This window comes from Blastomyces gilchristii, assembly GCF_000003855.2.
Source record: "Blastomyces gilchristii SLH14081 genomic scaffold supercont1.6, whole genome shotgun sequence".
NCBI classification, from domain to species: Eukaryota; Fungi; Ascomycota; class Eurotiomycetes; order Onygenales; family Ajellomycetaceae; genus Blastomyces; species Blastomyces gilchristii.
The window spans coordinates 797,137-823,279 of record NW_003101677.1 but is presented as its reverse complement, the minus strand read 5'-3'; the positions used below and the strand labels follow the sequence as shown (position 1 = coordinate 823,279).

The window sequence follows — 26,143 nt, the reverse complement described above, 5'->3', positions numbered from 1 at the left end:
GTAGCTGCGAATTGGGGTGTCGCTTTTTTAATTCTTCAATAGGAGAGCGATTTAAGTCACGTGATAACCTCTGACAACCTTGGAACTCCCGACATCCTGTTCGTGCCTGGGAAGTTACCTGACCACCACAGGGACCTCTCTCATTCCCAATTGGTCGTGGTGGTTGCTTTATGGTACATGAGCCATCCGTGATGAAATAAATAATGGTGATGATACCTGGAAAATCATCGAGCGCAAGGGTTTGGGAGATTTTAACAACGTAGCAGCGCGGACGACAGTGCTCCTGCCCATGTACCCCGACCGAGTGTTGGGCACCTGTCCGTAAATGACGTATGGCGGGGCAATTTATTATGCGAAGCCTCACAGATTGCGGAGCCTTTCGGACTCAACCGCAACTTGTTCAATTGCAACAGATACATGTTTTTCGAGAAAGAGTGAGAACGACTATATTCCTGCTGATAACTTGAGAACTGATTCGCCTCCAGTAGGAGGAGCTGCTGGATAACTGGAACCGAAGGAGTTGCTGTTGGTGGCCACTTCGAGACATTTATGTGACTTTTTCTACCCCCAGTGGCCGTCCTCAAAAATTGTAATATAATCCCATGTTGGGTAGCAGTCGCATTTCTGGAATTCATACACATTTACATATGCATGCGCTTTGTCCCCCCGTCCGTTTAGGGGTACCGTGCTTCCTGCTGTGTCGTCTTATGCTTGTATTGTCGGCCTTGAGTAAACAGGTGAGAAAAGAAGAAAAATAGGAGGTGACGGGCCTAGACCGAGTCCCAAATTATCGCCGAATGCGGCCTGAGATGAACAAAATTTCCCCCTTTTCCTCATGAGGCCATATCAAACCGTTATCAGCACCCGTTGCAAGTGACTTTTGTTGACTCCTTTTTACCATCCCCCATCCCCCATGCCGAAATGTCTATCTTCCCCTTTCTCATAAAAAAGGAGTAGCTGGATGAGATGGGAAAAGGAGCAGAAGAAAATGAGGGGTCGTGAAACTCGGTCCTTCTGTCCCGCCGCTAGGTGGATCCAACAAGTCACCGATAGTAGGTTGTGCCTAGTAGCATTTGACTCCCTGCATCCTTGGATATGGCTTATGATAAGTGTCCTCACTGGAGGGGCGGCTACGAATCGTAATGTACTGTACCAGGAGTTGCCGGTAGTGGCGTTAGATTGGACCGGAACCAGGTCAAAATAGCTCGTTCATTTTTTTTGATGGACCAGCCTGTGGAGGGGCTGTTCTTTTTCTCTCTCTTTATTTTCCCCTTATCTTTTTCTTTGTTGACACAGAAAACAGCTCTCAATTGCTCCAAGGTGAGTTTTCGTGTCTTGTAATGATATGCTGTGACCCAGCACACAAAGTCAGCAAATGTAGCAGACAGAATTCAGGAAGATGTATGTAGTATCATCGCAGTCCTACCCCGTACCCAAGAAATGATACTTGAATAAATATTTGCCCCTCATCACATTAATAGCTTCCGCTTTGGTCCACCTGGCAGCTCTCCTCAGTTTCCTGCACCTTGTTGAAGGTACAGAATGTGACGTTGGTGGTGGCACGAATTCCAGGCCAAAAGTAAGAGATCCACAAGCCACGGTGGACGAACTCGAAAGTGAATTCTTGCCTGAGGAGTGAAAGAAGAGACCCCAGTAAATAATGACGGTCGGTCCTGAGTGAGATAGATAGGCTTGGTTGCTCCATAATTACTACTAGTTTCCTTCCTCACTGCTGTTCAATTCGCTGTTGTTTGTCTGCGGCTGCTCTCCTGATGTTTGTTGCTCTTTCTTGGTGTTGCTTGCTCCCTAGTATAAATATCTCCACCCCCCACCACAACCTCCATTCCCCATCCCCTCCTTCAACTCCTTAGATACCAAACAAACCACCACTACGTTCACCACCTACGTCTAAGTTTCCTTTTCCAATAGAGGACCTCCGTTTATAAGTAAAACTACCTCCACTACCGCTATAATGCCTAAGGTAAACCCTTTCCTACCAATTGGTGTTCAATCCTAACCCCCTCTCTCCATCACACTATGCAATGCATGATGATGGAACCGTCGCCCTTAGTTTCGCAATTTTATGGAGACCAGTATGAGTTGTCTATTGATGCTAACTATGGATCGTTCTTTAGATCACAACCATTCTGTTTGACTGCGACAACACGCTTGTTCTCTCGGAGGAACTCGCTTTCGAAGCATGCGCAGACATCGCCAACGAGATCCTCGAAAAGCATGGCATTCCTGACCGCTACACCGGTTCCCAGCTCATCACCGACTTTGTTGGCCAGAACTTCCGCGGCATGATGCAGACCCTGAAGGCCAAATTCAACTTCAACCTCTCGCAAGACGAGCTCGAAGCCTACGTCAAGGAGGAGGAGAACCGCGTCATCGCGAAGCTAGAGGCCAAGGCACAGCCTTGCGAAGGTGCCACGGAGGAATTAGTCAAACTACACGCTTCAAAGAAATACGATCTGGCTGTCGTTTCGTCCTCTGCTCTCCGACGCGTGAGGGCTTCTATCAAGAAAGTCGACCAGGAACGTTTCTTCAACCCAGACCACGTCTTCAGCGCGGCCACTTCCCTCCCCGTCCCAACCACCAAGCCTGACCCTGCGATTTACCTACATTCTCTCAAAATCCTCAATAAGACTCCTGGCGAGTGCGTTGCCATCGAGGACAGCAAAAGTGGTGCGCTGAGTGCCATTCGCTCTGAAATCCCCGTCATTGCCTACGTGGGCTGCTACCACGGAAAGGAGAAGCAGGAGGAAGTTGCGAAGACCCTGCTTGATCTGGGTGCAAAGGTCGTGATGAGACATTGGTCTGAACTCGAAAAGTGCATCGCGGAGATCGACGCGTTGTGAACCAGGGCAAGGAAATCTCAAATCACCCATTGGCTACCCTGTTTCATTCCGCATCGCCCAATTTCATCTCTGCCATAGCATCACTTTTATCCTTTTCTGTTTTTATGTCTCAGCAATGAATTTACGAGGGAATAACGGGAACACCTGAAAGCATTGGTCGTCTGGAGCGAAATTTGCGCGCTTTTTTAATGTTCTATTTCTTCAAGTTTCTTTCTTCTTTATCATGCATTTGATTCCCTTCCTACGAAATTATCCCCCTATCTGCCCTGTTCCTCAGGCTGTTGAACAACAGCTACACGCTAAACGGACCACATATTTGCTCCCGAGAGACGACGTCTAGCTGTTTTATTCTTGTATCCCCCGGAAAGATCTGGGCCCCTTCTGCTAACCCAAAAAAAAAAAAATACATTTCACGGAATACTCCCGGGCCACTCGCCCTTGGCACCATAGATAGGTAGACAGACACAATGCATAGGCCATGATGATAGTGATACCAAAATAATAAAAAAAGAAATCTTTTTTTTCTTTACGTCATTCTTCGGGCTCCTTTTGTTATGTTGAATTCCTAAACATTTAATTTCGCTCGTTGTATTCCACCATTTCTTTTCAATTACTCATTGCCATTGAACGTCGGTTAGGTTAGAGCCACTTGTTGACATACGTAATATGCTTTACACGGATGCACATGGCGTAGCAATATTTTCCTTCACAGAGTTTATTATTCATAGTTAACCCGGGCAAGAGCAAGGATGGAACGAGGAAGAAATTTTCTCCTCAAGAATGAAAGGAATATGGAAATGAATGCGGAAGCTTAGCAGCTAGAACGGGGGGATTTTCGAGATTTGGTAGGTCTATTAATAGGGCATCGGCCTGTTACATATAATTATATCAATTTTTAGATATTGACATCGGTCAGGGGTATCATGCTCTTGAGTGCTCAAACCTATACTGGTACCTAAGGCAGCTTTTAAAGAAAATAGATTGACTCCAAATTTATATCACCCAGGGGCGCTATGTAAGCGGTGAAGGCCAGAAAGAACGAAAGAGAAAAAGAAAAAGAAAATAGAGCCGAAATATTCGAAAGAAAGGGTACATGTTTGTTCAATTCATCCCGCCCTCCCAACATCAATCCCAAACCTCTCACTAACATGCTCCCCCCTTTCATCCGTCCACTTCCACTTCCACCACCCCAACCCAAACAACAGCCCCTGCCTCTCAAGCATACTCCCCAACTGAGTATCCCCCATCCTCTCAGCCCCAGCCGGCAATAATCTACCACCGCCACCGCCACCGCCACCACCACCACCACCACCACCACTCTCACACAGCTCACTGCCAGCCAACAGACTCATCGTCCCAGCGATAGAACACGGGTTATGAGGGAGGGTTTCGCGGAGCCGCATCCTGAGCACGGCTAGAGATCCTAGGACGATCATTATGGCCAGCATGAGCTGGAGAGCGAGTTTGGGGCCCGGATTGAGTTTTAGACGTGGTGTTGTGCTGTGGAGCGTGCCTGTAAAGTTTTGTGGAGGGGTGAGAGCGGAACCATCATCTACATCGTCATCGTCATCGTCGTCGTCGTCAATAGATTGCCGCCGTGGTTTTGTTTCAAGGGTACTACTTCTGCTGATGGGTTTGCGCAAGGTAAGGTTGATCACCTGCGCCATGTAGTTTCTGTAGTAGTTATTAACGAGGTCGAGGAGCTTATTCGCGTTTGCCGCGCCCATTAATGACTCGGGAGAGACGCGACTATTTGATCCGTATATGATATCATTGAAGATGCTGTCGTATGTCTCTGGGGTGGAGGGCTTCCCGCCCTTCAACGTACTTCTACTGCGAGTATCCAGAAGCTCCTGCACGCGGAAGGAAAATGAAGAAAACCCATCCGTGCCGTTAGTCAGTAACTTTAGTGGTCCCGTGTCGTTATATTTGGGCGGATGTGCCGCGTCAATAAACCCTGAACTTGGATCTCGAGCGAAGGTAACCTCGGTGGGGATTTCTTGGATTTCCTGGTTGCAGATGGCAACCGTTAGATTGGCTGGTGACGTGTGGTTGGCGCGCATATAGCCAAATACGATGCCGATGGATGGGCAACCAGAGGGATTATCTGGCCGTTCCCATAGATGTACATGATGAGCAGGGTCTTGCGGTAGGAGATACAGGTCGAATAGAGAACCAATGTAGCCTCCGTCTGCTGAAGGGTCGTTGACTTCCGGATTTGTAAGATTAAACTCGATTGAAGTTACATTTTCAGGGAGACTAGCAAGACATCTAGGCGGCAGCTTTGGGCGCACGCTTGTGGTGGTAATTATTCGGTTGCTCTTTGGGTCCGAACCGTTTCCATGATAACTTTTCAGGGAGATATCGTCTGCGGTGAGAAGTTCGCAATTCAGCGACGGCCTTAGTGATGGAAGAGTGAATATATAAGTAATCGGATTCTGGGACGCGTCTTTGTCCCGATCCAGGATCTCAGAGCGAGTATTCGGTGGGTAAACGTGTATTTTTGGCAATACAAGTTCATTCCACGTCCACGGCGGGGTGGTCAGGTTGTGATACTGAAGGAGCCGAAAGACTAAACCGGCATTCCAAGCATTGGAGCTGTAGTTTTGCATTGTCATATCCCAAGTGTCCGCTCTGGACGCAACCGCACGCTGCGACTGGATGACTGATGTGTCTATATTCCAAAAGCCGGAAACAATCATAACTAAGAAGCTTGCGACAAAAGCCGCATTGATTGAGGAAATAGCACCGAGATGGTGTCCTCGAACTGCTTCCCAAAGAGCAACCGGGGGAATTTTCCCAAGCAAATGTGTTAGGATGCTCCGCCTAGCTGTCACGTTGCCTTTGCGAAGAGCTTCAAACGGTGTGAACATAGCAATAGTAAAGTCCAGGTTATTATATAAAGTTGCAATGCCGACAGCCAAAAGAGCACAAAGGTACTGTGGAAGGTATTTCCATGCTTCCGTACGCACGGTCATCAATCCTTGATTACGATTTGATGACTGTTGCATGATCTCAAGCGCCGCAATGGCGAGCATCGGCATCCCATACGTGAGGACGAACATAGGCTTCCTCGCCGCCAGCGGCTTCCAAAATCCGCTCCTTTCGACAGCGTGTTCGTCAACAGAAGTGATGCTTTCACGCAAGCGGTAACGAGCGGTGATCCTGAACGATCGGTAAGTTGACGTTCTGAATGTATAATTTCGAAGCTTGTCTCTGATCCCACGATCTGAAAGGTGACCTGCATCCTGGAGAAGTGGTTGAAGATCATTGCTTCCGATAAGAATCGTGGCTTGTGCTGCAATAGAGCCCGGGTCTCGCGGGGTAATTGCAGCTGGCCCCGTGAACAGTATAATGGCTGTCAAGACCGACAAACTGGCGAAACTTGCCACCATTATCCACAGTGAAATAATCCCAAAGTGCAGGCGGTCCTCAATATAGACAACTCTTCCTGTACTGTCCTTAGATGTTGGGATGACTAGATTTTGTTGTGCAAATTGGGTGGCAATCCCAGTGTAAACTCTTTGGAATGCTTTGTTCATGGTTTCGCCGTCAAGAAATTTCTCCAACGTCGGTTCCCCCTTCGAGGTTTTGATCATTAACTGAAATAGTGTATTAACACCTTCATTTGAAGACGCTGTCTCAGGCGCGGGATTGACAGGACGGAAAACATGAGCCCCTGCTCTTAGAGATTGTAAAATTGCCCCGTTCAGCGCAGAACTTGTTACTCTCTCTAAATTTGTTATACTCAGACGTTCCTCGGGGCTTTGAAGTTCAATGTGAGGAGGTGCCCCTGAATCATAATTCCTATAAGTCATGTTCCCTCTCACGATAGTATATTGTGGTTTGCACAAAATAGTAGTTACCCGCTTCACATCCCTAGACCAATTTGTGACATTCAGAGCCGGAGTAGAGCTCGGTGCAAAAGTTTGAGAGTAATGGATGTCCGAAATGGTGAGTAGCCAACGAAAATCACCATTTTCGTTATCAAACGGCACAGATGGTGGACGCTGTCCGCCTGTCTTGGTGCAATTGACCTGTTGCATCTCGGCAACCAGTTCACGTGGCTCGCATAGTTCTGTTCTTGGATTCTTCATACGCACATAGACTTTTGTATAATTGTTGAACCCGAGGTGGCAAGTGGCCGACTCTATACCCAGGTGAATGATGCCGCCAGTAGTCACGTTCGAAAACTCATTGAGTGCAGCCGTCGGCTGAACTATGGTTTCAGTCAGCTCACAGCTTGGGAGGGGAACTAGGACGTCGACATCAGTAGACATGCTTGTCACACGCCTCGTTGCTGGATGATTTTTGTGCAAATCAAATGTCTGAAAAACAAGGCCATCCTTTGACCCAGTGGGATCAGGCACTCCACCTTCTGATACACCAAAAAAAGCATAAATTGAATTTGCCGTGGCAGAGCGTAAGAATTCTTGCTCACTCGCAAGTGCCTTTGCGGCCCAATCTTCTCCGTCGAGGTTTGTCGTCATAGAGAGCGGATAAGATGGGTCTATCAGAGTAGTCGGTGCCGATACGAAAAGCCCGGTAGAAAAAACCAGAGCCACCTTTAGCAGGACAAATCCAAGGGCAGAAGCGGCAATGGAATGATGACCTGATTTTATCGCTTTCAAGAGTGAGTTCACTTGAAAATCTGACACATAATCGAGGACCATACTTTTCCCTGCGCTTGCCAGGCCCTTACGCATCTCATGCCAGGGGTATGCCGCCTTGCAGTGACAGTCCACTTGGCGCCAAAGACCAACCACAATAATCATAACCGCAACAGGGGAAAATCTCCAAACATAGCGGTTAGAAGTTGGGACAATTTCCAGCCCATTATCACGCACCACGAAGAGCCACAGGACGAGAAGCGCAATCCAAAGCACGGCGAACAGAATGATGAAACCAAACAGCGTCGGTTTTCTAAGCCAAAAAGGGGTCCAGAGAGATGTGTCGTTCCCATAACGAGACACAATAGGGCTAGCCGGTCGTTTCGAGAATTTTTTTGGAGACGCCAACCGGTTCGAGAGTAGCAGAGTGTCATCATCAGTCGCTGCAGTCGCGGGCGCTGGCATGGGCATGGGTGTGGGTGTGGGTGTGGATGACGTTGTGGGTGACCCCGGGGGGGTGGGAATGGGCGTGGGCACGAAATTCTCCAACTCTTCGCTGCGATGGGTTTCTTCCTGGCCAAAGGTAGCCTCCCACAAATCAACATCACCATCAAACTGCCAGGGATGTGAAATCCGCAGTTGGGTTAGCTCGTGAGCCTCCATCTTTTGTTCAAAATGCTCTTCAGGGGATCGCTTCCCATCGAGATGCATTTCGCCCCAAGGGTTGGATCCGGCGCCCGTTTTCTTTGAATGCTGGGCCGCCATCAACCAGAGCGCTCACACCACTAATGTGGCTAGTTGAGCGAAAGATACTGGTCGTTGTTTCTGAGATGCGCAATCCAAGGTGAGGGGTCATGATGAGTTTGCGAGAGAAGCCCTAGGCTTGTCTGTGGAGGCTATGTTGCGACACGACGTAGATTTCGGGATTTGAAAGAGGATGGAGCTTCAAGAAATGACATAAACACCAGATTAAAGATGACTTTTTTGGGGGGGAACAGTCACAGCAAGCCTGGCGCACAATCAGGTGAAGGTTTCTTTCAGTTGACGGCGCCTTGTGGAGAGCTGTTTCGCAACCCAACGGGTGGTTGACTGATGATATATTCGACACAAGGCTGAGCGGTCCTGGGAGGCTGGGAATTATTTATTTAGCCAAATTTAGGTTTTCTCAAATCAGAGCCGCATGGGCAACCCTGAGCCTCTCCGCCATTCACGTTCGTCCAAGCAGCCAATCCCTCCATGCGGGTGTGCGAATATTGCCCAGGTGAGTTACTCAATCATCAGCGGGGGGCGTTGGCCAATGAGACGGCGTGGAAGAGTAACGGTGGCTGAATTTCAAGTGATCCCACGTAAGGCGGTAGTTACATTGTTTGTCGGCTACATTGCTCCGGGGATCTTTCTGCGCTGTTTCTCATATCGAGAAACGTGGGTGAACAGCACAACGCCACTTCTGCTGCTTCCTCCAGCATAAACTTTCGTGAAGCCAGGAGACGCGACGCAGCTGGCCATTCAATATATTAGTATAATACTCCGAAGTAATTACCTGTGTATGGAGTACAAGCGCAAGAGAACGATGGTTGCATCCGGATGGCGGCGAGAAGAAAAAAAGCCATTGAAGAATCTGTACTCCGTACTAATTACTGGAAGGAGGGCGGCTAACAATCGGGGGCCAGCCAGCATTGGGCGGCTCTGATTGGCCTCCCGGCACCGTTGGGCTCCCTAGCGCGGGAAGTACCTGGCGCCTGGGCGTTTTGGCGCAACATCGACCAACCTCCAATTCTTTGGACTCCAGCTCCTGTTCCAACAGGGACGACCAGTTTACTAACGTACTCCGGAAATTAAAAACCAAGGCGTGGCCGCTTGCCAACAGCAGTAACTGACAATGCCACCCGAATCTATCCCTGTCAGGTTATCCAAAGAAAGCCTTCTGTCGAGGGAGTCGCTGGTATGTGACAAAGCTTGCGTGCGGCACCATGTGAAATTGTAGATATAACTATACATCACTTACAAGTTTATATCTTTTTTGTTTCTCTCTTTGTATACATTTAAAGCCCTTGCTACCCCAATGGGACCCCAATAATACCAACAAAGTTTTTTTCTTTCCATTTCTCTCTCTCTCTCTCTTTTTTTTTTTTTTTTTTTTTTTTTTTTTTTTTTTTTTTTTTTTTAAATTTTTTCCCGAAATTTTCACCGATGTTCCTCTCCCGTTCGGGCAATATTTATACCCACCTTGTCGGATGCATGATTAAACGATTGCATAATTCAAAGTGTTTTTGGTACATACACTAACATGCCTTCTCCCTGCAGAATCCATCAGAGGCAAGGTGGATCAGGCTTATCAAGTCAACATACACGGATCCCGAGGGCGTGACGCGGACATGGGAGTCTGCCGAGAGACAGGTAAGAGGAATATATTGTGTTTGATGCATCTTTGGTACCGTTGCTATTATTTATTTTATTTTCCCCTTGATGTCTTGGTTTTCAATTCAATTGGAAAAAGAATTGAAAATCTTCTCTTCTTCTGTTCATGTGCTTCTCAATCGAGAGCATAAGAGGGGTTGGGTTGCCTCTAGAGAAGCATCATGGAGCGGATATATTCAACATAGTGTTAACAACCTTTCCACATTGAATTCTCAGACCAGGCCCGAAAACTGTCCAATCGACGGCGTTGGCATTTTCACCGTCCTGTCCAAACCCTCCGGCCCAGAGCTACTGCTGCAGAAACAGTATAGGCCTCCGGTTGATAAGGTGGTCATTGAAGTGCCTGCCGGCCTTATCGATGAGGGCGAGACGCCCGAACAATGCGCAGTAAGGGAACTTAGAGAGGAAACTGGGTATGTGGGCGTTGCAGAGGAGACAAGCCCGGTTATGTATAACGGTAGGTAAACTCGTTTCCCTATATAGACATATATGTACAGCTCCGGTTCAAAAATGTAGCAACATCCCACCTCGCCCTCCCCCTGGCACCCCTTAAATCTGGCCCATCTTCCCGTCTAATATACCCTGGCCTCCGCCAATTTTTAGACCCCGGCTTCTGCAACACAAACCTAAACATGGTCCACGTCCGTGTCGACATGACTCTCCCGGAAAACCAAAACCCAACACCCCAGCTCGAAGACAACGAGTTCATCGAGTGCTTCAGCATTCCGCTGGCTACACTGTATGAGGAGCTGAAACGCCTGGAAGGCGAGGGGTATGCGATTGATGCCAGGGTGGGGACGCTGGCGGAGGGTATTGAGGTTGGGAAGAAGTTGGGATTGGGGTTGGGGATCTAAAGAAAGTGGGAAATTTGTTCATATTTTACCTTCTTTTTTTGTGCGTTGAAATGGCTTGTTCCAATGTCGGAGTTTTCCAATTTTGAGTTTTGGAGGGTATGTATATACTGACAGGTATGATGTTGGGCATTGCGTTTTCGCTGCATGCGTGGATCGCAGTTTCAGAAGGATGATAGCCAGATGGGTCGGGGTATAGTACAAAGAATCAATATAGACGATAGATAGACAATGGGTATTCCATGTATTGTCCAAAGTCTCGTTACCGGGGAATTTCCCTCAGTACTATTATTTTCATTAGGCTTCTGCGTTATTCCTGAGTGAGAAATACTCCACAAAAATCAGCTAGATATGACATGTTAGATTGCATATACCTCGTTCCGTATGGATATAACGATATCCGTCAAAGGTCGCATCAAAAGTAAGCCTCCTCTATCCTTCCATGGATGATGCCTGCGAAAATCGTGTAAGGGGTGCCGTACCAGCCTATGTACACATCCTCCTCGTCGGAAGAACAACCCGCCGACCCACTGCTCACAGAACCCCCTCCTCCTTTAATCCCCGATATAACGCCCAAGCCGCCAACGTCTTCCCATCCCGCCATGCCTCCCTCCACACCGCCTCCAACTTGACAACCTTCAACGTAATTTTCTCCCCCTCTTTCCTCAGCCCCGTCAATTTCCCGTGAAGCTCCTCAATTTCCTTCCTAGCCATGCGTTTCTGGCATAGAAAGAGTGGTATGAATTCATCGCATCCTCCCGGTGAAGGGTATACACCTGTCTGCAACTTTTCTTCTCCGTTGCCATTGCTATCTTTTCTTCCTGAACCTTCACCTCCCCCTCTCGTTTCTTGTTTCTGGCCCCTTCTCGGTAAGCTATTCGCAAGTGCAGTTATGGCTATAAGTTCGTCCTGCAGTATAACTAAGCCGGTTTCTTCTTTTATTTCTTTAGCTGCCCCGCCGGCGAAAGTGCCGGTATCATCATCAAGCATCCCCGCGGGTATTTCGGGAAAGGCGAGGGAACCGGCCGGAATACGGGGCTGGATGGTTAGGATGGCGTGTTTGTCGGTTTCGGAGTTTTCAGGGACATCGTTTGGTTGGAGGATTAGCTGGATTGATGGGCAGATTTTGGCGGTTAGTTTTAAGAGAGAAGGATGCTAGTAGTGTAGCAGTGCAGTGCAGAGCAATCGAAATCTTTAAATCGCAATAGGTTTAATTTGTCACATGTGCAAGATTGCATGGCCGTATGCCGTGCATAAACCCATTGTGATAATGAAAACTTCAAGCGGAGTGTCAATGTTGTCAAGCACTCACCAATATCCCAACACTCCCACCTCTCAAAAACACACTTCCTGGTAACTTCTCGCCATGATCATTAGAAACATCAGCCTTGAGCTTCACGAACCCCAAACGATTGCCGCCGAAGAAGTCCACCGCCTGTATCTGTATGTGGCGCAAGGTATAGGGAGCTGCGTGGAATTCATGAGACGGATTAGCTTGTCTGGAAAGTGAGTGCTGTAATGTCGACAGCCAGATCTTGAAGGCTGGGAATGCAAGTAATTGGTCCTGCGAAAGATCGGGCGTGAGGGCAACGGGGATCTGCGGGGTGCTGTTTGGGATAATAAAAGTCGACATAATCCTCGAGCGGACTCTAGTTCGTATAAATAAGGGGTAATTCGTGATAAGCGCGTGGAAAGAGGAGGTACAAGGGTTAGACCGCATGAAGGTGAATCATCAAAATAATGTGTTCAAGGATGGCGGAGGATTATCCCAAAACTTGCAGCTCCATTGCGCGTGGATAGAGGACTGCCCAGATAAATACTCCCTCGTATGTACATGTACATGTACATGTACAATGCCCGCACGTACTATGTAGAGCGCAATCGAGAGGATCCCCCGGAAATCGCGAGTTGAGGATGGATGGGTAACTCCCCCTGTATTAGGGTTCGCACGCCCAAGCTTCAGAGTTCCCGATGACTTCAATTATATTTTGTCTCGTCGGGTTTCCATAGACTGGTTCTTAATTGACTTCCGGAGACTTCCATGTAGGAGCGTCCAAGGTTCCTTTGACGGAATGGAGCTCCCTTTTCATTTGTCGACAATACGCGGTAACTTGATGCCACATCCGGCCCTACTAACGACCGCTATCACTCGTTCCGATGACGTTGCGTTAACTTAACTAGTTACGTCTCGAGGAAAAACTCTGGGCTTTCCCTTGGCGAAGTTTGTGGCCGAGCGACGCGCATCTGATTGGATGTCGCTAGCTAACTCCAGAGCTTCCAACTTCAAGCAGCGAAGCCCCCAATCAGTCGTAAACGAATTTGGCAACTTGCCAGCTTCGAAGTCATATCCGGTAGTTTGCTGATCCGTTCCACTATTCACCCGGAGATATTGTCTGTCGGTGATAATGCTGCAGATGAAGGCGCTGGCGCATCGCGGTGACATATGTAGGGTTTGAGGAGACAAATCTATTTCGTTCTCAAACCATGTGTAAGACTGATCTCTTTTCCGGGTCGGTTTTAGAGATCCAGCAATTGGTGGAACCCGGGTTTGCCAGTAATTTATGCTAGGCTAGCGGTTGGTTGCATGTTGATTCGGGGCGGGGGGGACAGGCAAATGACAAAGAGAGAGATGGGCAGGATGTAACAGAAGAAACAGGGCCAAAAGCCTGCTTTAGGATCCGGACCGGACCATGACCGACTTCCTTTCCTGTGTCTCGCCTCCGTGTTGGGCGCCAGCTGATGGGGCTGGCTTATTATTTATGGTTTATGGGTAGTTTAGCAGTCTCGTTGAACTATTTATTTATGAGAAGCGCGAGCTCGGATAATGCGTAACGATACGATACAATACGCCCCCCATAAGCCCGAGGCTTCTGGCCAGCCCCGGCTTGCTGGGTCAGGCGGGAAGGGGTTTTTATTAACGGCATCTCGCTCGCTGTTTGGTTTCCCTTTGCGGTCTCAACACACTGCCTCTTTTCTTCCTTGAGAGCCATTTGTAGACTTACCTCAATTCAACATATTCCCCCCAGACGGTATTCTCCAGCGTGGCCGCGGGGGTGTTGCCACATATTTTCCCACCCGGCCTTGGGTTGATCCCGTACCCGCAATATTCCTTGAATTTCGCTGTCATAAACTGGAGAAAAAAGAGGGTCAAGCCGCTTCCATTGCTGAGATTTGCATCTCCATTTCCAGGTTCCAGGTTGGAAGCAACATATTGTAGCAAAATATCATTTCTGCTGCAGGGTTTTTAAGGTAAACTACCTTCATCCGAGAAGTCCGTAAGAAGAGAATAATAGCTGGTCAGATTTTGTTGACAATTACCTCCTTTCAGGGCTTCGAGAACCACCACACCACCACCGAACTTCCCAACTACGAGCGGGTGACGAGCATGAGTCCATAAAAAGCATAAAATGTCAAATTGTCCTCCAGATCCTTTGCTTCCAAAATGCATGCATAAAAATGCCAGTGGTTGCCAACTGCCCTGCCCCCATTTCTGTTGCCTCTGCGCGGGCGTGAGATTCTTCCCGCCCTCCCATCCATGCCCGCCGCCTTATCCCTCCCGAGACGGCGTCTCCAGCGAATCTCAGCGATATCCTAGATACTGCTTGAACTGCAAGGGTTAGTTGCCTCCTCTTCTGCTGAAGTGCTTCCTCACGTTTCTTTTATGTTGTATATCCCCTTTGTTTCTTCCAGTTTCGATTGTGTTTTCATTTTGACGCTCTGAGTAGCGTCGCTGTTCTTTCACTTCCTTGCTTCGCTGGCTGTCACTAAATCGATACACGTTAATAAATTTTATTTAGTTTCTTCTCGTTTTTAGTTTTTGTCATTTGCTCTTCTTGCCTTACTCACCCTCTCCTCCTGCCTTTTGCTACCTGCTTATTTCATTCGAGTGCCGTATAGAATATTGGGCATCGCAAGCAGGTTGTTCATCCTCTGCTGTCCCTGTTCCAGTGTCTGGGGCTTGTATGCAGCCGCATCAGCCTCATCCACATTGTGGATTGCCTGTGGACCATCACCGCACTGCACCCCTATATAATTATCAGCCACCCCAGAACCTGCAGTTGAATCGAGATAGCGGCGTTTCGGATCACTCCAGTAACAGTCAAAGTTCAACGGCAGCAGCAGTCACCGCGCCATCTCAACGCTTCCCTACCCACTCATCTTTACAGCAGAGTCAAAACCGACATCCACACAGAGACGAATTCCATCAACAGACCTCCTGGATTCCAAGGCACGTTGCATCTAATTCCTCCACGTTTGGTCAAGCTATATCCAACCCATCAATATCCCATCATCGGGTGTATATGCCTGTGAATCAAGCTGGCATGGCCGGGAGGCAAGCCTACACGTCTCCAGGTGCCGCGATGCCAGCAAATCTACAGGCGTCTGTAGCTTCAGAATCCGCGTCGTACTCCTTGTTCAGCAACCAGCAATCTCAAGGCCAAACACCTGATCAAGTGGCACCAAATAGCTTTTGGGAACCTAACGGGAATTACTATGTTAATGGTCGTATGTGATCTGTATCAGCATCTAAATGCATTTTTTTTTTTTCATTGCCATGAGTGCTAATACCTGTCTAGCTGATGTGCAAAACCCCTCTAGAGACATGTCTCTTAGTTACAACTATGCACCCGCTGAGCCCTCGCCAATCTACTACTCAACCTCACTACCTTCCGATCCTGTAACTAGACCTTTTGCCACAGTGGAATCCCGCCAACAAGGCAACCTAGAACAGAACAATGACACTCAAGTAAATAGTCAAAATCAAGGACTATATAATCCAATTTGTGTGTTGTTCCAAAAGCCAGTATGACCACCAACTTTAATGAATACAAGCTAACAGCTTATTATAGCTCTGAACCATGATGGGCCTGTTTGGGGGTCTGATTTGAGTCTTTTTCCATCAGCGAGACCTCATCTATTCCCCAGAGTATCAAACAGTTCAACGCTACCAAATAATGATAACCCTTTAAATTCACTATCTTTCCAATACCTCCCTGATGATTACCACAATGCACAGGTTAACTCACGCGGTTCAACTAATATCGAGTGTCTGAATGGCAATGGCCCTGTCCCTATTTTGCCTCATAATAACACGGCTTCTTCACATCCCGTCGGTCCTTTCCCCACAGAGAATCAGGCCAACGCGTCCAATTCTTCTTCACGAAGGCATCCTTTGCAGGGAACATTCACAAATCCCAGGAGCCCTCCTAGTGTTGGTAGTGCAAATCCGAATACCACCACCACAAGCCGTCGACGCCCCAGGCGTACCAACAATAGCGGAATGCCGCAGCCCGGCTCAATGCCCCGAGAGAGACAACCACACCGACACAATCATCACCCGATAAGTATAGGCATTCCGGGGAGTGCCCCTACTGCTCGTGATCAGAGTTACGTAAATGGGCAACTGGCTCGACTCCTATACGCCGGCGCCCTTGTGCGTTACCCCAATGACACTGATGGGTTTCTCTCCGCAGATGAAAGAGAGCGTAGGAGAAGAATTCTAGAGTCCCTTAGGGGAAATAACCGAGAACCCAGCCCTCCAGTCAAAGGGCTTGATAGCGCGGAGGATGGACGCCCAGAGCCCAAAGAAACAGAAGAACTCACAATTAACTTGGAATGCAAAGCCTGCATGAGCCAACTTATTGACACTGTGGTGCTTCCCTGTGGGCACGCGGTTCTTTGTCGTTGGTGTGCTGATCAACATATGCCATCAAGCAGAATGGACAAAACAAAACCACGTTCCGCTGCCACTTGTCCTGTGTGCCGCCAAAATGTGAGGCAAAAGGTAACTATTTTACCCATTCAACCGCTAATGAACGCATTCATTTGGTTTTCATTGAGAAATGCTAACTAGGTTGGAAGATTCGGATATATCTCTCGTAAATCTCTCGTAAATATCAAGCACGACCTACAATCTGGACGGTAATCAAACAGCAATCTTACTTGGAATCCACGAATTCTCATGTGATTTCCCTCCCTCCCTCCCTCCCTCCCCGGGTCTCGCCAACTCTTCTCACTTGTTCTTCATTTTTTTCGGTGGTTTTCTCTGCTTTTAATATTTTGCGGTCAGTTTGTCTCAGCATAGCGCGGCGTTTGTTGGCGGTACCACGTTTTGAAAACTTCACATAATTTGCATGTTTTCTCTTCCTATCATTTACCACATCCTTCAATAGCAGCTCTTTTTCTTCTTCCTGCTACATTTAAATAGTATACGCTTTCCGCAAATTCCATGATATCATCCCAATCTCTTCTATCTTCCCTATCTTTTCGAAGATCTCCTAAGTTCATATTACGTGTATTACATCATTTGCATCAATCTTTTGACACCGTTAAATGCAGTTAATGCAATCCGTTTGCGCCCCATGACATTCTCCCGCCCAGCTCATTGCTCTTGTTGATTTTGCTCTTTACCAATGATTCTCCGTCTATGCTTTCTTACTTTCTTCATTAAGGGAAACATTTTCAAGTGTTTGTATAGCAAGGGATATTCGCGTATACATTACAGGAGAGAGGCGGTGCATTGGCATCCTTATTTCAACCTCCTTCTTACAATTTATGCTGGTCACTGCCAATACATTTACCAGCGTATATAAGATGTGTTTATAAGTGATACGATACGCGGGAGAGCATGAAACCCTTTTCTTAGTGGCCGGGGTAGGTAGAGGGTTACTGAAGAATAAAATATCGATGGCTAAAATATCTCACCCCGTTGTTTCCATGGATAGTAGTGATAAACACATAGCTTTCTTGCGGACACGACCATTGATACAGTTGCTTCAGCTCCGGATAGAGCGGATTTAACCTTTCAATCCCTGCTACATTGCTTTTTCCTCCGCGGCGCACGCGGCGCACGCGGCTACGAGATTCAGCCTTCTCTACGGAGTAACTACTTACTTAATATTTAATAATATTAGATGGAAACGGCTCGTGGGTTTCCACGAGGTCACGGGGGGTTTGAAACCCGGAGGCGCTACTAACAGCGTGATAGTGATCAACGTGTGATATCTAACTCGATGTATTGGTAATTTGGTATATTTCTTCTGCTGCTCTTTGCTCTTGCTTTTCCATAAGGCAACCGATGATGAATAACTCCCACACATCCCAACCCCCTGAACCCCAATCCATCCGCCCGAGGGCGTACCGGTGATACGTAATGGCTGCAGGCTAAAGATTGAGAAGGGAGACATGGCGCGTAATAGGTGTGAGAAGGCCCCCAGAAGCAGTTCAGATACGGATTTGTGGCCGTGGAGGTCGTTCCAGTTATGGCCTCCAATTCGTGACAAATTTTGAGCCCATCCAACCAGTTAGCTTCCAGGCTGCATGACTGGCAGCCAGTTCACGAGTTATCATGGATGTCAGGGGCCTAGTAACAACAGCCTTGTCTCCAGTATCACGTTGTTCGTTATCACTTTTGCATCTGCCCTCATCTCGAATTTGAAGCCCCTTGTAAGGAGCCCGGGTGTCAAGCGCGCATTATATCAGGGTTTTCTTGATTTCACGAACAGATTTCAGGGGCGTGATAGCCCCTATGGCCGCGAGTTTGGATTGGGGACAAAGGGTTTGTTGATTCAATTTCATATGCGACTGGCTCGGCAACAGGGCGATGGGAGAAATTACAACCCCCCCCATGTGGCGCGCGCCCCTTGCAATCACCAATCCTTTTCACGAGCCAAAATACGACGAGAAAAACGAATCGGGAGGGAAGTTGTTGTTCTGATGATTAAGATGCATGGCGACAGATTTGGTAATAAAGCGGGCCTTTTGCAGAGAAGCGAAATAAGGTTTGTTCAAAGAAGCTTCTCTTTCTTTCAATGTTAGACTAACCCTTGACAAAGAAGGAAGATGGTGGGATGGATGACAGTGGCTAGGGATGGCGGGTTTATTAGCTCATGGTATGAGAAATAAATGTAGGCATATTTTAGGCTTAGGCATAGGAACAGAATCCGACGCTTGACAACGGGCCTGATGCGTGGTGTGGTGTGGGACTCGTTGTTTCTTCTGCATTATTCCATTATAATATTAACCTTGCAGGAGGTAAAGTCGTCGTGCATGTCTGCGGATTTCTTCAGCCACTATTAATTGAATAATGGTCAATTAGTTAGACTTCATTTGCTCCTTTTCCGTTTCTCCGTGTTCGCCCCTCGGCAAAAATGAGATAATTTTGAGACCGTCTAGGAACTTTGAAACAGATAAAAGTTTGTCTAGTTAATCGGGCGAGGCAGCCACGGTGTTCCATTTTAATTAGAGAACTATTTATGCCCCGGGGTAGGCAGAAAGAAATATATGTATGCCAACCAAAAAATTCCTTGGGGTTAAACTCAGGGATAGGCTTGTCTTCGCCTCGCGATTGGCTGACCTCGCATATCCCGCTAGAGCAATGGGCAATCAAGGTGGTTTATCTCTAATAAAAAATAAATATGAGGGATCTATAAGGCTGAATTCTACATCAAGGAACCTTGGTAGAAACCGTTAGGTATTAGAAAGGTTTCTCCTTGCACCACTTTAGGCTGTAAAGCGCGCTCGACAAGACATTGATCGAAAACAATTCTAAAAAGTGTCTCATGGATACAGTGACCCGAAGCTCGAACCATCTGGATCAACGCTAATACTGTTGTGCGACACAGGTAATTCGTCGACAAACTATTGGATAATAGTGAAACTAAGCACTATTGTCACAGTTCCTCCAGCAGCCTTATCTTGGACACAAGTGCGGTTCCGCGTCAGAGACGTAAGGTCGGAAGGATACGAGCGCTCATGTTCGTTCCTTGAAACTGTATGTGGTAGCCGGGTTGGGTGTTTTGAGGGCCTCCCGGGGGGCCAAACACATCCAATTCTATCGACAAGGTTTGGAAGTGGTAATTTGAAATGTTCGGCAGATACAACCAGATGGAGAATACGTCATATGGCGCAGACAGAATCGGCGCACCCGGAGATAGATCAACACCGCGTTAATAAATATGCAGAAAGGGCGCGCGAATGGCTTTCGAGAGGGGCCTTATTCATCGCCTTAACAGGGATGGTTTCTTCGATCAAGCTCCATTGTGATTAATTGGTGAGTAGGGCTGGTAGGCGGCGGGTAATGACGGCAAGTGATGATCAGTACCGCTGTCGCCCGTTGTTCTGGTGGCAGAGACACGCGTCTCAAATAGAACACATAGCAAGTCACTTAGGAGACCGGTTGAGCCTATGTATGTGTTGTACACACATGCGAGGAGCTAGGGTATGGAACAATACGATCGCAAATGCCCAGGGCATAAAACTTAGATTAGAGAGCGTAGCGCAATTCTGTCGCGGAAAGGGAATTGCCATTACAGAACGAAATCCCGACAGATCGGTAAAAGGAGACAAGGCTGCATAAATATATTACATCCAACAAAGAAATATTATTTTCCAGACAGATTTTGTCCTTCAATTCCGCCTTCAGATTGGTTTCTTCCGCAATATTGGCTGTTAATCTTCCTCGGGTTTTGCACACAAAGAATCATGGGGTATTTTTTCAAGGATGAGAATTTGGATTGCGCCTCAAAATTGGCATACCAGCACAACGAGCCTTGGGGAGACGCGTAGGAAGTCGGGTATCGGGACTAGCCATATCTCCCTTGCTCGGATCGCAAGTTGCATTCCGTAAAACTGTGGCCAGTGTGGCATCTTACCAGTGAGTATCCTTTAGGAACGAGCGTCTGCTCAGCCCCTGAAGGGGAAGCAGTCTGAGTACAACCTAACAGAGACTTATGAAGAAAACTTCACGAAGCCGCAACGAAAGAATGACAGCTGAGAGGTTGAAAATAAAGTCCGCTGCGGCTGAGTGAGATCAGGGGAGATATTTGACGATTGGCTTGGCTGGCTAATTGGACAAACACGGCGGGAATAGCAAGTCAATATTAATTCTCCCTCTTCGTTGCACGACCGTTCCTGCATAATTTTGTCAACCTTTCCGGTTACTAATAACCATATGTAATGATATTATTTCACTCTTCTTGTGTTGCGGAATAGTATGTCGAGGTGCAGCCACCATTTTGGAAACGTTATGTATGACAATGGGCTGGAGCCATTCCAGTTGCCGGCTGATTCGGGTTTTCGATTCTCCAGCCACACCCAATACGCTAGACTGGAACTTCCCATTATTGATATTGTAGCGGAAGTGGCATCGAGAATCGAACAGCGGAGGCTGCCATCCTGCCGGCCGTTACTCCGTAGCGTTCGTAATCTGTAGCCTGAATGGAATTGCTTGCCAGGTTTTTCCGGAGCGAAAGATTTCTGGAACCGGGAAAAGACAGTCACCATATAGCAACGGGATAGCCTGAGAGGCATCCATCACTCAAGCATCGAATCCAGCATCGAACTAAAGTTTCACCGCTTGCCTGCATAGCTTAAGAGCCTAGACAACATGATGCCAACATATTTTGCTGCATGAATGGAATTCTGGTTTGCAGGCACGCGACCAATCCATTTCATTTTTCTCGTCATTTATTCCATAACTCTGCTAGTTGTCATGTATTGAAATGCGACACGACTCAAAGAACAGAGTAGTTTGATTATGACACCAGCATCGTGTTATACAGTTAGCCAAAGCCAAAAGCAAGGGCACTACTACCTGTGTTCGATTCGGGTCACGAGCATGAATTTCCTGCACCTTCTTCGTACCACCATCAAACACCGGAATGGAACCAAGAATCTGTTTAGAAACAGTGCACAAATAGACATTGGGCATGTTAGAAGGGCCGATATATGCAGAATCACGCCTCGCCAAAAGTTTGAAAACTTTTCCAAAAACCAAACTGGCCTGTATTCCCGCCAAACTGAAACCTTTGACAAGGCACTGTATATATTATGTTGCTGTAGATTATCCCTTCTAGCAACGAAAACGGATATGCTTTGCTTGATTAACTCTCTTTGTCTCAATTTTTGTCAAATTGTTCCCTCCACAGAATGGCGGTGTAAGGGCTTATGATGAACAGTGCGAAAGGTGAGTACAGCACATACCGATCATCAGCATGGATGAATTTGTATGTGTCAGAAAAGCATCCCTAAGGGTGAGTTTCTCCCACACAATGACATAATTCAAAGCGCCGTAAATTGCGTCGCTTGGGTCGCAGGATGCAGCTCAACTGACCTATTCATTCACCTTGGGTCGACATGACAATGTTTGCTAATCAACAACATTCACCATTGACCCGGCGCGTTGGTGGCTTCGAAGAGGCATATTACTCTCCATTAAGTGAGCATCAAACAAGGAATATAGGAATGTACGTGTCCTCTACTTCAGTAATCTTGACCTCAGCTCCTTCCCGCCTAGAAATCAAGGCGTTAGGGGCTTTTGTGCGGTTTGTTCACTGCAGTTACTTTTAGCTTTGCGGGGAGGAAACCGATTCGTCTCCGCAGAGGTGAAATTAAGCTAGCGGCTAGGTATGCACTAAGTGGGTCCATTACCAAAACTTAAATTACCGGAACCATTAAACCTGAGTTTAATTCCCACCTACCCTACCCACATAGAACTGCCTGCGAATGAAGAGAGCATGGGTTTTGACGTCGTCCGGCTTTCATTATTGTTAATGGGCGGAATCAAAACTATCATGTTTGCCTACGTTGTCATGAGAAGAAAATATGTAGAATTTCCAGAACGAATGTCTGCATTTTAGTCACTCACGTTGTATAAAATGACTTTTGTCTGTCCGGAGCTTCAACGAGAATGACGCAAGAATATCCAATTGGTATGTATGTACGGAGTACGGAGTACATATTACGCAAACCCCGATAATATATTTCACTACAACCTTGAACACTAATGCGCTGATAAAGCCTACATTAGCTAGTTAGCTAGCCCCAATGAAAATAAAGAAATTTCAACCTTCAGGCACATTCATATATCCGGCAATCATGAGTGTAAAAAGCGAAGTACTCTGACTACTCCAGCCGTTTAAAACGGAAGTTACTGAAGAGCTGCTGAGATATACCATATTCCTCGCTCAAGTCTACGCAATTATATTACTAATCATACAAAGCCCATATATCTTGACACTAACATCTCGGATCATTAGTCTATATGATGAAGTCAAGCAAGTTAATTGGATAACCAGAAAAGGGCTATCTAACAGAGTTGATATTCAGCGTACTAATATCCAAGGCCGCTGTGTGTCAAAGCTAGCGGTGGAATATGATAATAATGCTCACGAGGAGGTATTTGACCTTTCTCTTCTTTCTTCTTTCTTTTCTTTTTATTTTACTTTTTAAAAATCTTTTTGCAAGTCGGAAGCGATTAGTTTCAGCACTAACTAGCGCACCAAGAGCCGATTCGGTTTGCGCTTAAGTTTGTCTAGAGCGGCTACGCAGGAAGGTCTGTGGCAATCTCGTATAATTTGCTTGGTTTGGAACGTTCATGTACAGTATCTGTACGGAGTACATACATACGCTCCAAATTATGTCTGAAACAAAAATGGCTGTTAACCTATAACCAACTACTATTTAGTGGGAGTTTGCCTTAATTTAATATTTCAATAATATTGTGTTGCAAGCTGCGGTCGTAAGTAAAATGAAAAGAGCTGCTAACTAACAGTGAGCTCTACCGGAGGGCGCCCCGATATCTTGGGGGTCTATGTTCTAATTAGGCAATTGGGATGTATGTAACTATGTAGGTAGTCCACGGTACGTGGGTACCAGATGGTGTTCACCAAGAGATGTGTCCCATTCCCCTACTACACCGCCAATTTGCTCTGCTGACAAAAGAACTTAGCCCCCAAATGAAACGGCATCTCAAAAAATAATGCTTGTAAATATTTCCAAAATCTGTTGGAAATATAGTTCCGTCTGCGGCTCAGTTGACAAGTTGCATTGATGCGACCCCGACGCATGAAGTGTTGCTGTCTACGCGGAGTACGCGGAGAAAAAATTGAATCAAAACGTTTAGTTGCATTTTGTGCCCTCTTGGAACTGGAGGCTGTCACTCCTATATCCAGAAACGGAAGGGGCTGAAGGTAACTGCCAGGCTGACATCAGCGATAACGCCCCGAGGAGATGAGAATTTACCCCAGGCGAGGCAAAACCCTCCTGACACGCATTTATGGCGGTGGAACAAAGTCGTGTAGTGTAGCCTTCCGAGCCTTGATATTATCATTCCTTTGTAATGCATTCCTCAAATGCAACCCTGACTGGAGTAGTTTCCTACATCCGCTACAACACATAAGATAACTTCTTCGAATGGCATTGACGTCATTCTATCCCCATGGACGGAGCTAACCTAACCACAAAAGGAGAATCCGCCATCAGCTCGTCAGCACCAATTAAGAGCTCGCGGGTGTCGATATTGCAAATCGCCAGCGCAAAACCCACTGTATTAGGAGTATGGGACGACCAAAAACAAAGTTCCCAGCCATGAAACCTCGGTAAAAATCTCAATCTGTCGCCTGGGTTATCGTTATTAAGCCTCAGCTGATGGGCGTTGTATGCAACCGCGCGGGGGCCAACTATATCAAGTCGTGTCTGCATCAGAGGAACGGAGGAGCTAAGTGTGGGTAATCCACACTCCTACCAGGCCGCATTTTCAAGGCGTGAAGATCGTCCGATTCGATGCTAGAGAGTCACAGGAAGGATTCATTGGAGGAAATTCCCGTATCAAACTGGAAATTTCCACTCCCTAAGCGAAGTCTGCTGTAGAGAGGCCCAACAGACGGGGCGAGATCAAGGCCATGGAGCTTTGCCGAATATTTGTAACTCCAATTTTATGTCTGCTAATTTGGAGCCTATTGCTAAGTTCAATCATCCTGTTGCTCTCGACGCCCATTCTTTTGGTTGCTGATGGTCGACCCGAGAAAATTAAGCCATCGATCCCCTCCTCAAATGCTTTCTAGCCACTGGGGCGGATTTTGAAAGTCCCGAGGACAGATCAGGCAACAGGCTATTCCGCATTCTTACGTCAGGCATAGGATAAGGGTAATCAGCCATGATGACGCTTCTCCATTTTGAAGGGCTTCCAAGAACAAAGCGTTCAGTTTCCAAAAAAGGGGATTGGATGGCGGGGATATTCCTCGGATGGAGCGCGTCATCGAATCCGCACCTAGCAAAAACGGAAATGATGCCAGCAGGGACAGAAGTGGTCCATCATGCGAACCAATTATATATTGCAATTCCCCTTAGCCGTTCAAAGACAACAGAAGGCTGGTTGCGCTCAAAATAACAACTCTTCAACCGTGCTCGTCTTAAATCGCAGATGTACTCCCCAGCTGAGCATCCATCTGCACTTCATAGCCTTGGATTCCCCGCCAGAGTCATGCGATCACCTTCGAAAGAGGGGGGGTTGGCCGATGATTCAGGCCCTTGCCTGGTTATAAGAGTCTAGGGCAAATAGGCAGAGGAGAGGATATCTGGCATGCGACTTGGAACACTGCCATCGTAATTCTTGCAAGGTGTGCTCTGAAACCTTGAGGTAGCAAATCACCCATTGCAACTGACCAATCCCCATGGCCAGCACGATGGGAATGGAAAACAATGCGCAATTTCCACGATGGCTGGCCTAATTAAGCCAATCAACTTTGCTTTGGCATCAGCTCCTACCTATATTTCCGTGGCATCTTCGGTGGTTTTCCGAAAAATTGTTTCGTTTTCATCTCCGGGTGGACTGAATAATAGATTCCTGCCTTGTTGGTTTGATATAGCACCTGAGGCTCAACGATCAGGTAGAAAAGGCACAAGCCACGCCAGGCCCACGTTGGGAAGTGCGGGGTAATGTCACCGGGCATACTGCGTATAGTTATGTTATGCAGAAGAGAGGGGCTCGAGATGAGATTGGCGCGCAGACCGCGTGCTGCTGTATTCATGCAGACTGGGAAATGCAGATGCATGCCAAAGGTGAGAGACGCAATGTGGAGCTAGCAGCACCACCACAGTAGAACTTTAAGGGCACGGAGGGAAACTGAACAATCTGGGCTGCCTGCCTGAGGCCACAAAAATGGCCGGCTAGGAGTAGGGGCGCCAACACCTAAGAAAGCAAGCAAACTCATCGCCACTAACTTAAACGCCCAGGATGAACTGTCACGGGAGGAAGCTCTTTGCGCCCTTTAGCCTTGCGATTGCTCTCACTATCGTAAATACAGTTGTCGACTGTACATTCAAAATTTTGTTCCCGGCGGGCGAACAGCTTGGGTTGAGCATTATTAGTTGTTTAAGGCTAAGTTACAAGTTACATCAGACTCAAATGACCCAAAAGAGGAATTTAGGGCAAAATGGAACTTCTCACAATAATTTTCTCCAGTGCTCGGTAAGGAATAACAGCTTTCGCAAGGTCAAGCATTTGCTCAATGTACAATGTACATACATTATTACAAGGCCCGGTCGTTCGGGGTTAATGTCTACAGCCGCATGGACATGAGCCTATTCTCCCCCTGTGTTAATTTGAAGATATGCAAAGCCT

General features: G+C 47.2%; 9 protein-coding genes across 10 annotated transcripts; 5 read left to right on the top strand and 4 right to left on the bottom strand.

Moving 5' to 3' along the window:
* Positions 1-155: 155 nt before the first annotated feature.
* BDBG_03749 (phosphoglycolate phosphatase) lies at positions 156-5,466 on the top strand. The gene is made up of 3 exons (XM_002625644.2): positions 156-1,981; positions 2,136-4,505; positions 4,565-5,466. The coding sequence occupies exons 1-2, from the start codon at positions 1,973-1,975 to the stop codon at positions 2,859-2,861; spliced, it is 735 nt and encodes a 244-aa protein (XP_002625690.1). The 5' UTR covers positions 156-1,972; the 3' UTR covers positions 2,862-4,505; positions 4,565-5,466.
* On the bottom strand, positions 3,667-9,196 carry BDBG_03748 (uncharacterized protein). Its single transcript, XM_002625643.2, has one exon. It carries the CDS (start codon positions 8,234-8,236, stop codon positions 3,968-3,970), a length of 4,269 nt encoding a protein of 1,422 aa, XP_002625689.2. The 5' UTR covers positions 8,237-9,196; the 3' UTR covers positions 3,667-3,967.
* Positions 9,197-9,231: 35 nt separating this feature from the next.
* Positions 9,232-11,109, top strand: BDBG_03747 (ADP-ribose pyrophosphatase). The gene is made up of 4 exons (XM_002625642.2): positions 9,232-9,413; positions 9,776-9,868; positions 10,106-10,346; positions 10,493-11,109. The coding sequence occupies exons 1-4, from the start codon at positions 9,351-9,353 to the stop codon at positions 10,741-10,743; spliced, it is 648 nt and encodes a 215-aa protein (XP_002625688.1). The 5' UTR covers positions 9,232-9,350; the 3' UTR covers positions 10,744-11,109.
* A 165-nt stretch (positions 11,110-11,274) lies between these two features.
* On the bottom strand, positions 11,275-12,373 carry BDBG_03746 (NUDIX family hydrolase; the record flags this gene model as incomplete). Its single annotated transcript, XM_002625641.1, has 2 exons — positions 11,275-11,847; positions 12,053-12,373. The coding sequence occupies 2 exons, from the start codon at positions 12,371-12,373 to the stop codon at positions 11,275-11,277; spliced, it is 894 nt and encodes a 297-aa protein (XP_002625687.1).
* Positions 12,374-12,913: 540 nt separating this feature from the next.
* On the bottom strand, positions 12,914-13,183 carry BDBG_16887 (uncharacterized protein; the record flags this gene model as incomplete). The annotated part of the gene is made up of 1 exon (XM_031724745.1): positions 12,914-13,183. The coding sequence occupies one exon, from the start codon at positions 13,181-13,183 to the stop codon at positions 12,914-12,916; it is 270 nt and encodes an 89-aa protein (XP_031577917.1).
* Positions 13,184-13,428: 245 nt separating this feature from the next.
* Positions 13,429-17,634, top strand: BDBG_03745. Of its 2 annotated transcripts, none has more exons than XM_031721379.1 (6): positions 13,429-13,989; positions 14,069-14,355; positions 14,638-15,246; positions 15,318-15,524; positions 15,591-16,525; positions 16,603-17,634. In XM_031721379.1, the coding sequence occupies exons 2-6, from the start codon at positions 14,148-14,150 to the stop codon at positions 16,621-16,623; spliced, it is 1,980 nt and encodes a 659-aa protein (XP_031577915.1). In that variant the 5' UTR covers positions 13,429-13,989; positions 14,069-14,147; the 3' UTR covers positions 16,624-17,634. The 2 variants fall into 2 exon arrangements, with proteins under 2 accessions (XP_031577915.1, XP_031577916.1); XM_031721380.1 differs by having other exon boundaries at positions 13,536-13,989; positions 14,538-15,246; positions 16,603-17,445.
* Positions 17,635-18,060: 426 nt separating this feature from the next.
* On the top strand, positions 18,061-18,960 carry BDBG_16886 (uncharacterized protein; the record flags this gene model as incomplete). The annotated part of the gene is made up of 2 exons (XM_031724744.1): positions 18,061-18,521; positions 18,576-18,960. The coding sequence occupies 2 exons, from the start codon at positions 18,061-18,063 to the stop codon at positions 18,643-18,645; spliced, it is 531 nt and encodes a 176-aa protein (XP_031577914.1). The 3' UTR covers positions 18,646-18,960.
* Positions 18,961-19,316: 356 nt separating this feature from the next.
* Positions 19,317-20,188, top strand: BDBG_16885 (uncharacterized protein). The gene has a single exon (XM_031724743.1). The coding sequence runs from the start codon at positions 19,820-19,822 to the stop codon at positions 20,096-20,098; it is 279 nt and encodes a 92-aa protein (XP_031577913.1). The 5' UTR covers positions 19,317-19,819; the 3' UTR covers positions 20,099-20,188.
* Positions 19,948-21,828, bottom strand: BDBG_03744 (uncharacterized protein). Its single transcript, XM_031721378.1, has one exon. The coding sequence runs from the start codon at positions 21,049-21,051 to the stop codon at positions 20,704-20,706; it is 348 nt and encodes a 115-aa protein (XP_031577912.1). The 5' UTR covers positions 21,052-21,828; the 3' UTR covers positions 19,948-20,703.
* Positions 21,829-26,143: the final 4,315 nt, after the last annotated feature.

Bases quoted from the DNA above. Each gene is read 5' to 3' on its own strand.
- BDBG_03745 (XM_031721379.1), top strand. From the start codon at position 14,148: ATGTCAAATTGTCCTCCAGATCCTTTGCTTCCAAAATGCATGCATAAA. The intron at 14,356-14,637 runs GTTAGTTGCCTC...AGTGCCGTATAG, and splicing joins ATACTGCTTGAACTGCAAGG to AATATTGGGCATCGCAAGCA. The intron at 15,525-15,590 runs GTGTGTTGTTCC...AGCTTATTATAG, and splicing joins AGGACTATATAATCCAATTT to CTCTGAACCATGATGGGCCT.
- BDBG_16885 (XM_031724743.1), top strand. From the start codon at position 19,820: ATGACGGCAAGTGATGATCAGTACCGCTGTCGCCCGTTGTTCTGGTGG.
- BDBG_03748 (XM_002625643.2), bottom strand. From the start codon at position 8,236: ATGGCGGCCCAGCATTCAAAGAAAACGGGCGCCGGATCCAACCCTTGG.
- BDBG_03747 (XM_002625642.2), top strand. From the start codon at position 9,351: ATGCCACCCGAATCTATCCCTGTCAGGTTATCCAAAGAAAGCCTTCTG. The intron at 9,869-10,105 runs GTAAGAGGAATA...TTGAATTCTCAG, and splicing joins GGGAGTCTGCCGAGAGACAG to ACCAGGCCCGAAAACTGTCC. The intron at 10,347-10,492 runs GTAGGTAAACTC...GCCAATTTTTAG, and splicing joins AAGCCCGGTTATGTATAACG to ACCCCGGCTTCTGCAACACA.
- BDBG_03744 (XM_031721378.1), bottom strand. From the start codon at position 21,051: ATGCCTCTCAGGCTATCCCGTTGCTATATGGTGACTGTCTTTTCCCGG.